This window comes from Papaver somniferum, chromosome 2, assembly GCF_003573695.1.
Source record: "Papaver somniferum cultivar HN1 chromosome 2, ASM357369v1, whole genome shotgun sequence".
Classification (NCBI taxonomy): Eukaryota; Viridiplantae; Streptophyta; class Magnoliopsida; order Ranunculales; family Papaveraceae; genus Papaver; species Papaver somniferum.
In genome coordinates, this window is record NC_039359.1 from 158,240,283 (window position 1) to 158,257,838 (window position 17,556).

Sequence of the window (17,556 nt, forward strand, 5' to 3'; positions counted from 1 at the left end):
CATGCTTGATATAGAAACACATGCGAGTTCGACCGAGCAATGCTCTAACATATAGCCCACTCCACAGTCTCCAAAACATATAGCCCACTCCACAGTCTCCAAAACAGCTACACACTCCAAAAATTCAGAGCCGGGAGCATCACGGAAAGATTTTGAAGCTAGATGTCTACCTGCACAATTTCTTATTATTAGGCCATAACCACCATTTTTAATAATAGAACAATAAGAAGTGTCACAAATAATATTAACAAAGTCATCCAAAGGGGTGACCATTTAGGCATTATAGGAGTAGAGATTTACTTTATGAGTGTCCCTGGTAACACTAGCAGAGCTATTAAGAAAATGGTTAATCTTATTTGTAAGTTGGTGTATGGACCTGAGTTTATTTTTGAAGACCAAATCACATCGATCTGCAATTCCATATGTGCCAAGAAATAACAGCTATTCTGCTAAACATAGTGTCATCAGCTGCAAACCAGCTTAAGATCTAATATTTCATACTAGTACATTGTCCTTCACTGGATCTATATCCAATAATGTTGAACCAGATTTCCCTAGCAATTGTGTTATACAAAAGCAAATACAGGCCAGTTTCATCAACAGTTTTTCATCTGTTACACTTAATATCTTCTTGTCTGAAATTCGTATTTAGTCTTTCCTTAAGTGGGAAAATATCTTTCATACGCCTCCAGATAAAGAGCTTACCTCTTGTAGTGGCATTGATTGACCAAACCTTCTTCTAAAGGGAATTCTATGAAGTTCGTGACATATCTACCTCTTGATGAAACTTCTGATTATATATAGCATGATAAGCATACTTCACTGTAAAAACTCCATTTTTCGTTAGAATCCACACTAGCTTATCCTTGCTTCTCATAAGGATTCTCATGTTCAGAATAAGAGAAGCAATGTTGTTGTCAAAAATATTGTTGATGAGATCAGATTTCCAGCAATTGTCATAAATATGAGTTACTTCTTGATAATTAGAGGTTGCGGTAAAAGGAATTGGAACTCCATCTAAGACTGCAACCCACTTATCCTTCCATATTAAGATTTTTTTACCATCACCAAGAGGCCAAAAACTGAGCTTTTTTTTATAAAATCAAATTCATTTCTGATAATTTTCTATCTCCAAGTAGAATCATTTTTCTTGAAGCAATGAAAATGAGATACATTCTTGAAGTACTTAACTTGCATAGAGAAGTCCACATTGTACTCAACAGTACATAATCTCCAAGAAGTCTTGGACAAGAGGGCATGATTAAGATGAACATGGATTGAAAGTGTCGAAGAAATCACAACAACAATTAAAGAGATTTATGAAACATAATTGAACACTTGGACTGGATGGGTCCCGGTGAAGTTTTATGCCAATTTCTTGAATATCATCAGGGAGGATTATATTAAACTATTAAAATATTTTTTAAGATGAAAACTTTATGGATTGGGAGCCAATAATACTTTTATCACGTACTCTCATTATAAAGTGACAAAATTGAAGATGTCAAGGATTTTCGTCCAATAAGTTTAATCAACACGTCCTACAAATTTGTTACTCACGCCCTATAAATATTGAAGAAATTTATGCCAAATTTGATCTGCGAAACCCAAATGACGTTTGTTGCAAAAAGGTATATTTTTGATGGTATACTCGTGACAAACGAGTGTATTGACTCGAGAATCAAGAAAAATGAGTCTGGATGGGTGTTCAAACTGGATGTAGAGAACGCATATAATAAGGTCAGTTGGGTATTATTAGATAAATCATACAGTGATGAGAAATATAAGATTTTGTATCAAGTGACGTAGATGGATTCATGTGTGTGTCTCTACTTCTCCTTCTCTATATATGTTTAAAAACTCAAGGGGATTAAGACAACACTTTGATTTTGGAGGCACCTTGTAAGATAATTCTTAAACTAGAAGAGCATGGTCCATGTGAAGGATTTAAAGTGCACCACAACGGGACACAAGTATCTCACTTGTTGTTCCACGATCATACATTGTTTTCTTCTGATTCCCCAGGACGCTCTTCAAATTATAGGCTTGATCTACTCAGTCCTTTGCATGGCTCTTCCTCCCTAACTAATTAGCTTACCACAATTGCATCAATATGGAAACATAAATTTAGTAAGTTCGCAACAATTTCCTACCATATCATAACTAAATTTTGTGTGTTTTGTGGAGCACAGTTAAGCTTGCAATGCGTTCTTTCCCTCGATGCAATGAAGTACTCAAAAAAACAATGAACTCCAATGAATTATTGGAACTTGCTGGTTATAACTCTGACCTCCCTGAAGAGCGACTAATGAGGAAAAAGAAATTCATGGAACTACAAGAAATTTCCAAACCCGCATGTAACCAAGAAAAATAATAGACCATTTCATCCTCGTCATCCAATCCCATCTAATATTAGGTAACAACAACAACAATAATTACTGATTGTTTGTGTCGTGTTGTCAATCAAATATCACTATATAATGGCCTATCAGTTGTAGCTTTGAAAGAAAAAAGAATGAAAAAGAAAAAGATATTTATACTGTCAATTAATGTTTTTATAATTATTGTTCTTTTGCGTTAAATCCCAAAATAAATGATTAACTATTATAGGTTTGGAAATGGACTCGCTATCTGATGAGTGACTTGGGTGTTGAATATAATTGAATACCTTACTCATATTAGTTAATACTTATATCCCCAAAGGAATTATGTTTACATATGTAACCTCTTGTTGAGAAATTTTCATAGCCTGAGTCAAGGTGAGAAAAAGATCAAAGAAAGGCAACACGAAATATAAAAACTGGTTAACCAAGGTTCGAACTTCTACGGAGATGCAAAGTATTCAACCTTGGGAAAGAAAAGTTAAGATACCCAACAATTTGCGTCATCCACTGTAAGTAACATTTTCAAAGTATAAGGTGTCGTACAATATCATACCAGATTACCAATTTTAACTTTACAATTAAGCTCAAACGATATTAACAGTTACAACTTCATAATTCTACTGACACAAAGTGTAGAATATGCTTGGACCAAATTTATGGGTTCGTACTTCGTACTATTAGTTGGTCTTGCAATATAAAGTACTTTCCTCGTAGTGAGAAGAAGATATATAAGAAACCAAGAAATGAAGGAAAATGTGCATTTTTTTTCTATATACTTTCATAGTCCTCCAGGCCGGAACCTCAGTCTTCGCGGAGTCAAAGTCAAGATTTGGCTTTGTGGAAATCGAGTTTCCACTTATTTAATTTGGGTGAAAACTAGATTTCTGCCCCCAAATAGCCTGGCGTCATAGTGGTTGTTTTCCCCCCTCCCTAGGCTAAGCCAGAGAAACCATATATTTTCCTCAGCCATAGGTTCACCATAATGCTTTCTCTAATCATCCTTGGAAGGAGAAAAACGGTCTAACTAGAATACAAGCTAACTTGAAAAACCTTTGTTTTTTAAATTAAAGAAACCTCATAACCGTGATACAGGTTTTACTCATAACATATCTAAAGACTTACCCAAATCCTCACTAAAACCCTATTTTCTTTTACTGTAAGTGCTACTGCTTTATTCATTCTTCATGGATCCCAACACCTCTTCTTATCCTTCTCCCTTCTTCTTCGTCATCATCGATAGTGTCATACATTATGAATTTTTGTGGATTATCAGAAGATAAAGCTGTGAGTATTTGTGAGAGATTAAATTTTATAACTACATCATGGCTAGAGACTATTGTCGCCTCACTTTAAACACACAAATTCACTAAACCCTATGTCTCCAATATGATCATTAAGGCTCCACAGATTCTTTTACCTGCTTGATGTGGTTTTCTTGAACGAAAACTCGATTACTTAGAGATCTCTAGTCTTGAAATTTTCAATGTCATATCAAGTAGACCAAAAATTCCACTTAGAGGGTTAAAAAAACAAATCATTATGTTATTTTATTTCGTCATGAGCATTGTTGGTACCGATAGAGACACATTTAAGGTCATCATAAACGTTTAACTGCACAATTAATTTCTCTGATCATATGACCTCACATGTTTACATGATCAATATATATGGAGAAGTTAAGCTTGCTCAATGACAAAGTATGTCGTTAACACTGAAACTAGTCCATGAACTTAGCTTTATTTGTAAGCTACCACGCTTTGTTCATCAATATAAATATAGTTATGACTTACATATTAGAATCTTAATCCTGGCATTTTCGTGTTCTAGTTGCGACTACACCATCCTCCAAAACCTAGGTTTCTTATGGTGAAACTATATTATCTTACAACTTTGAAAGACTTCATGCAGGGATTCGTGAAGCCGGGTCAGACTACATTTTACATGAAAGATCCTTATTATCCAAATCTTGTTCTTATTGATACTATAGATTAGGAAAACGATAGATATAAATCAAAAAGTACTCTTCGTCTCAGACTTTGTGATTCCACAAGATAAATATCTAAATCACTTCTAGTTTGATTTCTTTATATTGTTCTTGTGAGGTGAAATCGATTAGGAATCTCTATAACTTTTGAAGATAGTAAGTTATCATAATTATTGAGTTTGCTTGATATCTTCTTTCCTTGAAGATCCCTCATAAGCATATAATTCTATTAACTTTATCGAATATATTTCTGAAGGAATCAAATGAGATTTATGCTAGAGGCTGAATAATCAAAAGTCAACACCTAGGCCTGTAAAGGAAGTCAGCTATTGAATCGTATTGCTTAGGGTCATGCAAGATCCAAGAGATTTAAAGGATCAAAATTGAAGCTCATAGGGTCGATTAGATCTCAATTACATTCCTGTCCAAGGTATGATAGTTGGATAGTGTCTATAGTGGCTTAATACATTATGGTGTTCAAGTTCTGGACTGGTCTCGGGGTTATTATGCACATTGCAGTTATCCTCGTTAAACAAATTTCTAGTGTCTTGTGTATTATTTAAGTTGTTTATCTTTATAATAGAAATATCACACCTAGTACGTTAATCAACCTAGACGGGTTTTAAGCCTAAAAGACTGTGATGAACCTACAAGATTTATTTTGATAATTCATATCCTGAAACATCGATTACAAGACATGCTCTTGTTGGAACTGGGTTCAGATATACTTCAGTACATATTAGGTGATTCTTGGATATTGATTTTTAATATCGTTCAAGTAAACTCGTTTACATATCAGGTATCAAATATTTACTACTGATTGTGACAAGTTTGTCCTTACATATTTCTGAACAAAAAAGTTGGCGGCATACTTGGTACCTTCTCATTTTCAAGGACGTTAGTATATGGCGAGATAAGTACGTCTATTCGTCTATGGGGGGGACAAAACATGGTCGGGCCTGAAGAGGCGCTTTGGCAAAGAGGGGCCTGAAGAGGTGCTTTGGAAAAACCTGGCCTAAAGAGGACTACGATAAAGGCTTGGCACACCTAGTGAAGTTTCATACTACTGCATCGCAAAGACTCGACGTTAAAGATTCTTGGGTTGGACGAGAGATTCAAAGTGACATAGGTTAAGATACTGACCAAGAACGATCATAACAGAGGAATCGATCCTCTAAATGACAAAGGCTTTCCATATTAGAACGACGGAGGCTCTTCGCCTCAGAGCGGAGCGATGAAGGTTCTTAGCCTCGAAGCGGAGTGACAGAGACTCTTCACCTACGAGTGGTGTGACTCTTCGCCTCGAAGTGTAGCTACCGAGGATATTATCCTTAGAGTTGAGCTATGAAGGCTCTTTTTCTCGAAGTGACAGAAGCTTCAGGACGACTGAGACCTTTCTCTTAGGCCCGCCGAGCCTCTCTGGCTTAAGATTATTTTTTTTTTTTTTTAATTCAAACATCGTCTTGAACCTAATCCTTGCTGGAGTTTGAGCTTATCTTGACTAAATTATATATTATATTTAAGATCAATTTCCTCTTCATATAAGTTGATAGCTGACTGTACTCATGAGGCTAGAGTATATCTAGATTTATGAAATCATCCTCGAACTAGCCTATCGTTTTTGCGGCATGGGAGTTTTCCCCTGATTTCTAAATAGTCCTTTTCCATCGGTCGAAAAATCACCATTAACATTAGTATATCAACATAATGTTAATTGGTACAAGGTTCTCAACAAGTAATTGGGACCAACTTAACAATTATAACTTCAAAATGCTACTAAAACAATGTGTGGAATAAACCGATCTTAAATTATGAAGTACTTCACTTTCCAGTGATAATCAGTTTAGAACAAATCTTAAGAATTTCTCTTAAATTTTTTATGAATAAATTTTGGTTCATAACTAGACATTTTTAAATTGTATTGGAATTTAAGTTACTTCGGAGGTAGAATTACTGTACATCATTTGATCGTTATGTGTATTTCGATTACGATTAAGTCGTTGGTGTGTTTGTATTTCCTTAGCCATCGGTTAATGAATCTTGTGTTTACAAGATTCCAATTTTAACAGTCGCTCGAGTATATGAGATTCTTCTTCTTCATCATCACTCGCTGAATTAAAATTGATCTCGTAAGTTGCTCTCAAATACCCACGCATAAGCTTCATTTTACCTTACAAGAAGAATTTTAATTCCAATTAAGTGCATTCAAATTCAACACCACAACTGTTCATCACAATACTTCACATAACTAGCAACTGCCTTTATGTTCAAATGATTATAACCGAGTTGTATACAGTGCAATTATTCAACTTACGATCACAAATATCATGATTACAAAAAAAAAATTGCATTTGAAATCTTACAACTAGAGTTATTAACCTTTGATTCGTTTGAGGATGCAAATCATAATTGAAAAGATGCAATGCAACTACCTCCGAGAGAAGAAACCTTTATAATGTCGTACAAAAATTCCACCTGAAACACCTTTCAAACCGAGACATGATAATTTTGCTCACTTTTTTTTTTTTTGGAGTCAAAAATCTTTTTAGAAAAGAGGAACGCTTATGTAATTTGGTGAAAATTGGATTCCCGCACAATAACCATGGGCTGCACATGGTTCGGTTCGCTGCCACACCTCCAAGCCAAAAACCATAAATCAAGCTCAGCCTAGGCTCACCATAGTGCCTTGTGAAAATAATCCGTCATACCACATCTAAAGCCCCGTGTACATTAACCAACTTAGACTCTCAAATCTGGAGCCGAGCGAAGAATGTTCCCAAATCCTCACTAAAACCCTAATTTCCTCCACCGTAAGCGCAGCAACTCTGTTCCTCCTCCATGGATCCCGACACCTCTCCTTCTTCATCTTCATCATCACCGGTAGTGTCATACCTCATCAATTCGTGTGGATTATCAGAAGATCGAGCTGTGAGTATTCGTAAGAAATTACCATTGACAACCACCACATCATATCTAGAGACCATAGTAACCACACTTGAATCACACGGATTCACTAAACCCCATATCTCCAAAATCATCATCAAGACACCAGGATTTCTTGAACCTGGTAGATGTGGTCATCTCGAACAAAAACTCGATTATTTCATGTCGAAAGAGATCTCTAGTGTTGAATTTGTCAAGTACTTAACAAGTAGCCCAGAAATCCTAATCAGAGGGTTGAAGGGCAAAATCATTCCGTTGTTCGATTTCATCAGGAGCATCGTTGGTACCGATAGAGACACATTTAAGGTCATCGGAAACACATTTAACGATATGAGGTGTTTACAAGTAGAATTAATTCAGGAAAGGATATCCGGCAATGTACAGGTTTTGAGAGATGAAGGTATCCCAGAAAGGATTATATTGAATTTTTTGACTCAATTACCAAAGGTATGTTTGATTAGCACTGATAAATTTAAAGAGCGTGTACAAGATGTTAAAGATATGGGTGTTGATTCACATAAAACTCCATCTGGATTTGTTAGTTGGATTAGAATGTTGGTATTTTGCTCGAAAACTACGTTGGAAGCTAAAATGAATGTACTCAGGAAATGGGGTTGGCCGGAAGACCAACTTCAGGATGCAGTTATGAAATATCCTGGATTTATGTCGAGATCTGTCGCCAAAATTGAGTCTATACTTGATTACCTTGTGACTCAGATGGGTTATAGTATATCGAGTTTTCTTAAGCATCTAGGAGTTTTTAGTTATAGCTTGGAGAAGAGAATTATACCAAGGATTTCTGTTCACAAAATTTTAATCTCCAAAGGTTTGATCAAGCATGACGGTAGGCTGGGGGGAGTTTTAACTATCAGGGAGGAGATGTTCTTGAAGAAGTTTGTGATGCCGTATAAAGTAGAAGCTCCTGAGCTGTTGCAGGTATTACCATACTTAACTATTTACTATTCCTTCACTTACTGACTTGAAATCTGACGTCGATGATTATCTGAATTGAAAACTTAGTACATGTTGACAACAAGAATAATACATTGTGTAGGTTGTACTAGTTTATCTAGAATATTTATATGGAGACCAAATTTTGTTTGTAAAAATAAAAGTGCAAATTAGGAACGGTATGTGTTTAGTTTGTTATCCCAATTTTAAGAACTTCAGTACTGTGAGTAGGCTGTCATCAGCCTCTCTTTGTGTTTGCAATACAAGAATCAAGATAAGACATAGTAATAATATAGGTGCTTGTTTGAATCTTCTTCAAAGCCTTTAGTCCCAAACAAGTTGGGTAGGGTAGAAAGGGAACACGAGGACTTTCCACTTGGTAAATTGTTGAGGAGGAATTTGGTAGCTTAAATCAAAACTCCATTCGATCATTCTCTGTGTATAGGTGCCATCCATGGATTTGTAGATGTTGAACGCTTAGCTACTATGTTTGCATACAGGGATAACTTTACCAAGTTTGTTATTCTAGTTTGAAGAAGTTCAGTATTGTGAGTAGGCTGTAATCAAGCTCTCTTTGTGTTTGTTTGCAATGACAATAATCAAGATATGACTTAGTAATCACGAGAGATGCTTGTTTGAATCTTCTTCAAAGCCGTTAGTCCCAAACTAGTTGGGGTAGGCTAGAAAGTAAATGCGAGGACCTCTCTCACTTGGTAAATTGTTGAGGAGGAAATTGGTAGCTTAAATCAAAATTCCATTCGATCATTCTCCGTGGTATAGGTGCCATCCATGGATTTGTAGATGTTGAACACATAACTACTATGTTTGCACACAGGGATAACTTTACCAAGTTTGTTATTCTAGTTTGAAGAAGTTCAGTACTGTGAGTAGGCTGTAATCAAGCTCTCTTTGTGTTTGTTTGCAATGACAATAATCAAGATATGACTTAGTAATCACGAGAGATGCTTGTTTGAATCTTCATCAAAGCCGTTAGTCCCAAACTAGTTGGGGTAGGCTAGAAAGTAAATGCGAGGACCTCTCTCACTTGGTAAATTGTTGAGGAGGAAATTGGTAGCTTAAATCAAAATTCCATTCGATCATTCTCCGTGGTATAGGTGCCATCCATGGATTTGTAGATGTTGAACACATAGCTACTATGTTTGCATCCAGGGATAACAACAATATTACTCTCACAATAAAAGGCTGTGGACCGCTAACCTCCCATGTGGACTCTTTTTATTTCATAGAATCGTGTTTGGCGATTAGTCTAACCATGGCATCCATCTTATGAATGATTTAGAGTTATAACAAGTCTTGTTTTATTGCAAAATGAATGTTCTCCTGTTGATTACATTTAATTTTATGCTCGGAAGAGTTTTCAGCGGATAATGGTAGTTGATTACTGCTGTATTTTAATTACTTAATCAAACATATCTTTCTGTGACTTTCATAAATGTGGGTGTATTCCTCTTCTATCAGTTTAGGTTCTTATATTCTTTAAAGTTTGTCTGAAATATTTTCTCTCTTTTACATTAGATTTATAACCAGCCATCTATTGGGCGTGTCATGGGGGACTCACAGAGTGAAGAAGTAACAATTTTAAAAGAAAGGGAGACAGAGAGTGTAGGAGCTCTACCAGAGGTAGCAAAACTGGTTGACGAAAATGACGCTGGCAAACCTAAGAAGAAAGCTTCGTTAAGTGATCTTGTGGAATCAGAGGAAGAGTTGGATAAGGAAAAAGAACCAATGAAAGCCAGAAAGCCTAGGAAGATTTTGAAAACGTCAGAGAAAAAGGTGGATAAAGTACAAGGTGGTGCTGCGAAAGAGAAAGAAGGTCACCATAACATAGAATTTGACGAGGAAAAGAAGGATAAGTCCAAGGAAGAAGAAGAAACTGTTGTTGTCCCTATTGTAGAAGGTAGTCTTGCAAGTGGGCTTAAGAGGAAAGTTACTTTAGATAAGGAGGAATATCCGAAGAAAGTCAAAAAGCCTAGGAAGGTTTTGAAAAAGTCTAAGGAAAAAGTGGAGGAAGTGCAAGGTGATGCTGCAAAGAAGGAAGAAGAGGATAAGTCTAAGGAGGAAGAGGGGATTGTTGTTGTTCCCATGGTGAAAGAATCGAAGAATGGCAAAAGGTCTAAGAAGAAGTTTGTGAACAAGGATGATGCAGAAACTCCTGAACTGTTGCAGGTATACCATAGCTCACTATTTATTATTCCTTTATTCAGTTCAGTTAATGAATGATATATGCTGTAGATTATCCGAATATACAACTTAAATTACAGTCTACCTGGCCCTTTTGTTTATTCCCTCTTCTTAGCATGTTAGCTTCATGGATGCTTGTTTTATTCTCTCTAAATGAAAATTATGTGTATCGGTTAATTGCCTCTTACATGTTGACTAGAATAAAAAAACTGGGTAAGGAAGTCATTTTCTGGCGTCTAATCGGTTTGTATTCATGATATCTGCTTGTTTGAATCTTCTTCGAAGCCTTTACTCTCAAACAAGTTGGGTTAGGCTGGAAAGGAAACACGAGGACTTTCCACCTGGTAAATTGTTGAAGAAATTGGCAGCTGAAATAAAAATTCCATCGGTCATTCTCTGTGGTATAGGTGTCATCCATGGATTTGTAGATGCTTGATGCTCAGCTACTATGTTTGCATCCAGGATAACTTTAATAGATAACCTGCTACTTATTAAATCTAATGTCTGTTACTCTCATAATGAAAGGCTGTGGACCGCTCAGCTCTCATGTGGACTCTTTTTATTTCACAGAATGGTGTTTGATGATTAGTCTAATCATCGCATCCGTCTTCTTATGAATGATTTGAAGTTATAACAAATCTCGTTTTATTATAAATTGAATGTTCTCCTGTTGATTACATTTAGCTTTATGCTCAAAATAGTTTTGAGCGGATACTGTAGTAGATACCTCTGTAGCTTAAATACTTGATAAAACATATTTTTCAATGACTTTCATAAGGGTGGGTGTATTCTTCTTATCTCAGTTTAGGTTATTATATTCTTTAAAGTTGGTCTGAAATATTTTCTCTCTTTTACATTAGATTTATAACCAGGCATCTATTACGTGTGTTATGGAGGACTCACAGAGTGAAGAAGTAACAAATTGTCCAGAAAGGGCGGTAGAGAGTGTAGCAGCTCTGCCGAAGGTAGCAAAGCTGGTTCATGAAAATGACGCTGGTAAACCTAAGAAGAAAGCTTCATCAAGTGATCTTGCGGAATCAGAGGAAGAGTTGGAGAAGGAAAAAGAATTAATGAAAGCCAGAAAGCCAAGAAAGATTTTGAGAAAGTCAGAGAAAAAGGTGGATAATGAACAAGTTGGTGCTACGAAGAAGGAGAAAGGAGATCACCATAACATAGAATATGATGAGGAAGAGAATGATAAGTCTAAGGAAGAAGAAGAAATTGTTGTTGGCCCTATTGTTGGGAAAGTATTAGAAGGTAATCTTGCAAGTGGGCTTAAGAGGAAAGTTGCTTTAGATAAGGAGGAAGATTCGAAGAAAGTCAAAAAGCCTAGGAAGGTTTTGAAAAAGTCTAAGAAAAAAGTAGAGGAAATGCAAGGTGATGCTGCGAAGAAGGAAGAAGAGGATAAGTCTAAGGAGGAAGAGGAGATTGTTGTTGTTCCTATGGTGGAAGAGTCGAAGATTGCTAAAAGGCCTAAGAAGGAGTTTTTTAACAAGGATGATGTAGAGACTCCTGAACTGTTGCAGGTATACTATAGCTCACTATTTAGTAATCCTTTGCTCAATTAATGAATGATATATGCTGTAGATTATCCAAATTTACAACTTAGATTACACAGTCTACCTGGCCCTTTTTTTTATTCCCTCTTCTTAGCATGTTAGCTCCATGTATGCTTGTTTTATTCTCTCTACAATGAAAATTATGTTTGCACAGTTACTTGCCTCATACATGTTGACCAAAAGAAGAATACAGGGTGTAGGAAGTAGTTTTCTGGTGTCTAATACGTTTTCCAGAACATTTGTGTTGGATGACCAGACTTCGGTTGTAAACAAAAAGAAGTACATTTTAGGAAAGGTATGTGCTGTCTGTTCTTCGGTCATAGGCGGTTTAGTACTGTGTGTAGGCTGCAATAGAGCTGTCTTTGAGTTTGCAATGGCAAGAATCAAGATAGGTTTTTTATTAGCTGGAAGCTCTTGTGCTTATTTTTCGACTTGGCACTTGGTAAATTGTTGAGGAAATTGTCATCATAACTTAAAACTGTGTCGGATCAATCCCTGTTATACCCAATTGGACTTGTAGTTCCTGTGACCTGGATGCTTAGTTACTATTCATTTATGGATTGCTTTAATAGATAACAGCTACTTATTCAAACGAATCAAATCTTATTAAGATTAGTCTAACCCTGACATCCGTCGTATGAATTATTTAAAGTTTTTGAAAATCCTGTTTATCAGAAATTAAATGTTCTTTACTTGATCTTTTAGTTTTATGCTAGAAAAAGGTTTCGAGCGAATACTGTTAATTTGCTGATAGATCACCGTTGTCTTTTGATTACTTAATCAAACTTATTTCTCTATTATTTATATCTACATAAATCGGGGTTTATTTTCCTTCCCTCAGTAGAGGTTCTTATATACTTAAAATTTGATTTTTGATTTCCAGGTATCCAATATGCGTGCCAATGAGGACTCACAAAGCGAAGAAGTAACTTTCTGTCCAGAAACGGCTTCAGAGAGTGTAGCGCCTCTGCCAAAGGTAGCAGAAGTTGTTGACAAGAATCAAGTTGGCAAACTAAAGAAGAAAGCTTCATCAAGTGATCTTGTGGAACAAGAAGAAGAGTTGGAGAAGGGAGAAGAATCGAAGACAGCCAAAAAGCCTAGGAAGATTCTGAAAAGGTCAAAGAAAAAAGTGGAGGAACTGCAAGGGGGTACTGCAATAAAGGAGAATAGATGTCATCCAAATACAGAATTTGATGAAGAAGAGAAGGATAAGTGTGAGGAAGAAAAAGAGATTGTTGCTGTCCCTATGGGCGGGATAGTATTAGAAGGTAGTCAAGTAAGTGCGCTTAAGAGGGAAATAACTTTAGATACAGGGGAAGATTTTAAGAAAATCAAAAAGCCAAAGAAGGTTTTGAAAAAGTCCAAGAAAAAATCAGAGGAAGTGCTAGGTGATGCTGGGAAGAAGGAAAAAGAGGGTACTGCAATAAAGGAGAAAAGATGTCATCCAAATACAGAATTTGATGAAGAAGTGTGAGGAAGAAAAAGAGATTGTTGCTGTCCCTATGGGCGGGAGAGTATTAGAAGGTAGTCAAGTAAGTGCGCTTAAGAGGAAAATAACTTTAGATACAGGGGAAGATTTTAAGAAAATCAAAAAGCCAAAGAAGGTTTTGAAAAAGTCCAAGAAAAAATCAGAGGAAGTGCTAGGTGATGCTGGGAAGAAGGAAAAAGAGGATAAGTCTAAGGAGGAAGAGGAGATTGTTGTTATTCCTATGGCTGAAAATGCATCAGGAGACAGTCAAGCAAGTCTGCTCATGAGGGAAGTTGTTTTAGATAAGGTGCAAGAGTCTCATAAAGTCAAAAAGCCTAAGAAGGTTTTAAAAAAGGCAAAGAAAAAAATAGAGGAAGTGCAAGGTAGTGCAAAGATGGATGAGATGGATAACGGCAAGGAAGTAAAAGAGATTGCTGATACCCCTTTGGTGAAGAATGTTCCTTCAGATACGGTCGACGAGTTGAAGAATGCCAAAAGGCTTAAGAAGAAGCTTGTTATCAAGCATGATGCAGAAACTCCTGAACTGTTGCAGGTATATGATAGCTCACTATTTAGTATTCCTTTGTTCAGTTAATGAATGATATATGCTGTAGATTATCCAAATTTACAACTTAGATTACACAATCTACCTAGCCATTTTGTTTATTCCTGCCTCTCCTTAGCATGTTAGCTTCATGTAAGCTTGGTTTATTCTTTCTAAAACAAAAATTATGTGTGTATCGGTTACTTGCCTCATACATGTTTACAAGACGAATACAGAGTGTAGGAAGTAACTTTCTGGTGTCTAATATGTTTATCTAGAATATTTGTATGGGATGACCAGACGTTGGTTGTTAAACAAAAAGAAGCACATCTTAGGAAAGGTATGTGTGGTTTGCTGTTCAGTCTTAAGCAGTTTAGGACTGTGTGTTGGCTGCCATCAAGCTGTCTTTGTATTTCCAATGGCAAGAATCAAGATAGGTGTGTGTTCAGTTACTTCTGTTTGTTTGTTTTTTAGCTGGAAAGCTCTTATGCTTATTTTTCCACTTGGAACTTGGTTAAGCTGTTGAGGAAATTGTCAGCTTAAGTTAAAACTGCGTCAGATCATTCTCTGCTGTACAGGCTTCTTCCATGGATTTCCTGCGACCTGGATGCTTAGTTACTATTATGGATGACTTTAATAGATAACCGCTACTTATTCATAAGAATCAGATCTTAATAACTAAGGGCTATGGGCCGCTCAACTCTGCTGTGGACTTTGTCCATTTCACAAACTTGTGTTTGCCGATTAGTTTAACCCTGACATCTATCGTACGAATTATTTAGAGTTTTTTTAAAGTCACTTGATCCTTTTGTTTTATGCCAGAAAGAGTTTCTAGCCAATGTTGTTTAATTGACGATAGATCACCGCTGTGTTTTGATAACTTATTCAAACATATTTTTCAATTATTTACATAAATGGGGTGTGTATTTCCTTCTCTCAGTGTAGGTTTTTATATACTTTCAATTTGATTATTTGATTTATAACCAGGCATCTAATATGCGTGCAAAGGAGGACTCACAAAGTGAAGAAGTAACTTTGTGTCCAGAAAGGGCTACAGAGAGTGTAGTTGCTCTACCAAAGGTAACAAAAGTTGTTGACAAAAGTGAAGCTGGCAAACACAAGAAGAAAGCTTCATCAAGGGATCTTGTGGAACAAGAGGAAGAGTTGGAGAAGGAAGAAGAATCCAGGACATCCAAAAACCCTACGAAGATTCTGAAAAGGTCAAAGAAAAAAGTGAAGGAAGTGCAAGGGGGTGCTGCAATAAAGGAGAAAAGATGTCATCCAAATACAGAATTTGATGAAGAAGAGAAGGATAACTTTGAGGATGAAAAAGAGATTGTTGCTGTCTTTATGGCGGGGAAAGTATCAGAAGGTACTCAAGTAAGTCCGATCAAAAAGAAAGTAGATAAGGAGGAAGATTTGAAGAAAGTCAAAAAGCTTAAGAAGGTTTTGAAAAAGTCTAAGAAAAAAGTAGAGGAAGTGCAAGGCGATGCTGCGAAGATGGAATAAGAGGATAAGTCTAAGGAGAAAGATGAGATTCCTGCTGTTCCTACGGTTAAGAATGTATCAGAAGATTTCCAAGCAAGTGTGCCTCATGAGGAAACTTGCTTCCAGTTAAGTGGAAATCTAGAAGAAAGTCAAATGGCGTTAGAAGACGTTTGCGATTAAGTATGATATAGAAACTCCTGACCTGGGGCAGGTACAAAATGTGCTGTAGATTATCTGAATTTACAACTTAAATTACAGTCTTTACCTGGCCCTCTTGTTTATTATTGCTTCTTCTTAGCATGTTATCTGTATGTATGCTTGTTTTATTCCATCCAAAACTAAAATTATGTGTCTACCGGTCACTTGCCTCGTACATGTTGACAAGATGAAGAATACATGCTGTATGTAGTAGGTTTGATCTCCTGTGATGTTGAAAGTGAGAAATATTCCGAATTCCTGTGTTTTGTTTTTCTAGTGAAGTTGATTGGCAAGCTACAAGATAGAAGGGTAGTTTTGAAATATGGCCACAAGGTTCAAGTTCAAGACAGATAACGGTACTGCTCAGTCATTTTCTCTTTGTGTGCTATTACTTCTTGTGCTTGGCATAGAGATGACTAACAAATTTGTTTTGTTGATCAGGTAAAGTTATTGATGGATGGATTTGATAAAGCTGTAATGACTGTGAAAAAAGGTGAGTTGGCGCTGGTGACTATTATGCCCGAGTATGCTTTTGGCTCTTTAGGGTCTCACCAGGAGCTTGCTGTTGTTCCTCCTGGTTCAACTGTCTATTATGAAGTTGAGCTTGTATCTTTTGTTAAGGTTGGTGGGGTGTTAAAGACCAAATCTGTTTTCTGCTCTTTGGCATTTGAAAGTGTATTCTGGTTTCGCCTATTTAAGCTATCTGTTGATGTCATGTACGACAGGATAATGAATTGTGGATTCGTGGGACATGGACGATGGGGAGAAAATTGTGGCTGCTGGCAAAAAGAAGGTAATGCAGTGTTCAAGGAGGGTAAATATGTGAGAGCCTAAGAGATACAGGAAGGCACTACCTATCTTTTAAGGGAAAGTAAATATGTGGTATGCTGATTTTAGGGAAGTAGTGGAGTCTGACCAAGTATCTTTTCTCTTGTTTCTGAGTTGGGCTGCAAAATTCATTATGATTGGGAACCAAGTCCGTTTTTTATTTTATTTCTTGTATTGTAGCTGCTGTAGAAGTGACATAAGTGATTGTCATTGTCATTCTTTATTTTATCTGCTCATGGTATGATTCAAAATACTTTTTCGATTTCTTAGTAGTTTAGACATGTAATAGTGATTTTGCCACTTATATCAATCACCTCACAATAATCTTAATTGTATGGAAGAGAAACAAGATATTGTCGAATCATTAACGATGGGACGAAGATGTTTGTGACTACTTTTTATCTTACCTATGGAGATTAAATCTCGAGCAAATCTTAGAGAAGATAGTACTCAATACGATAGAACAAAGTAAGATCAGAACACGAAACTATAGATAAAATAGTTGGGTCTGGCTTCAGAATCCCACTGAAGTCGTTAACCTATAATGGTTCTAGGAAAAACCTATGTTGAAGGAGAATTGACTCTAGTCGCAACTAGTATCACACATGAGGTGTAGGGATTAGGTTTTCCAGTTGCTAGACTTCTCCCTTATATAGTCTTCAAATCAAGATTTGCAATCAATGTTACCTTGGTAACAAAGCATTCAATATTCACCATGAGATGAAAACCTGATTAGAGTCAAGCTAATATCTTTTAACCAATAGATCGAACTTAGCTTGTTATACACAAATGAAATGTGACTTCATTTAGGTATGAGTAACCATACCCAAACATATGCACATAGTTGGCTCAATAATAGTTAACCGCAGTTAGCCACATTAACACTTTCACATCAACCTTGTTCATCTTAATCACAACTAGTTCAAATGACTCAAATGAAACTAGTTATGGAGTTGTTCAATTGTTTATATTTTCATAGAAGTATAGAAGACACAATTGAAGAAAAA

At 36.3% G+C, this 17,556-nt stretch overlaps 1 protein-coding gene across 1 annotated transcript; it reads left to right on the plus strand.

Moving 5' to 3' along the window:
* Window positions 1-6,910: 6,910 nt before the first annotated feature.
* LOC113349554 (golgin subfamily A member 6-like protein 22) lies at window positions 6,911-13,633 on the plus strand. The gene is made up of 4 exons (XM_026593524.1): window positions 6,911-8,247; window positions 9,799-10,449; window positions 11,325-11,990; window positions 12,907-13,633. Exons 1-4 carry the CDS (start codon window positions 7,207-7,209, stop codon window positions 13,495-13,497), a joined length of 2,949 nt encoding a protein of 982 aa, XP_026449309.1. The 5' UTR covers window positions 6,911-7,206; the 3' UTR covers window positions 13,498-13,633.
* The last annotated feature ends 3,923 nt before the right edge of the window (window positions 13,634-17,556 follow it).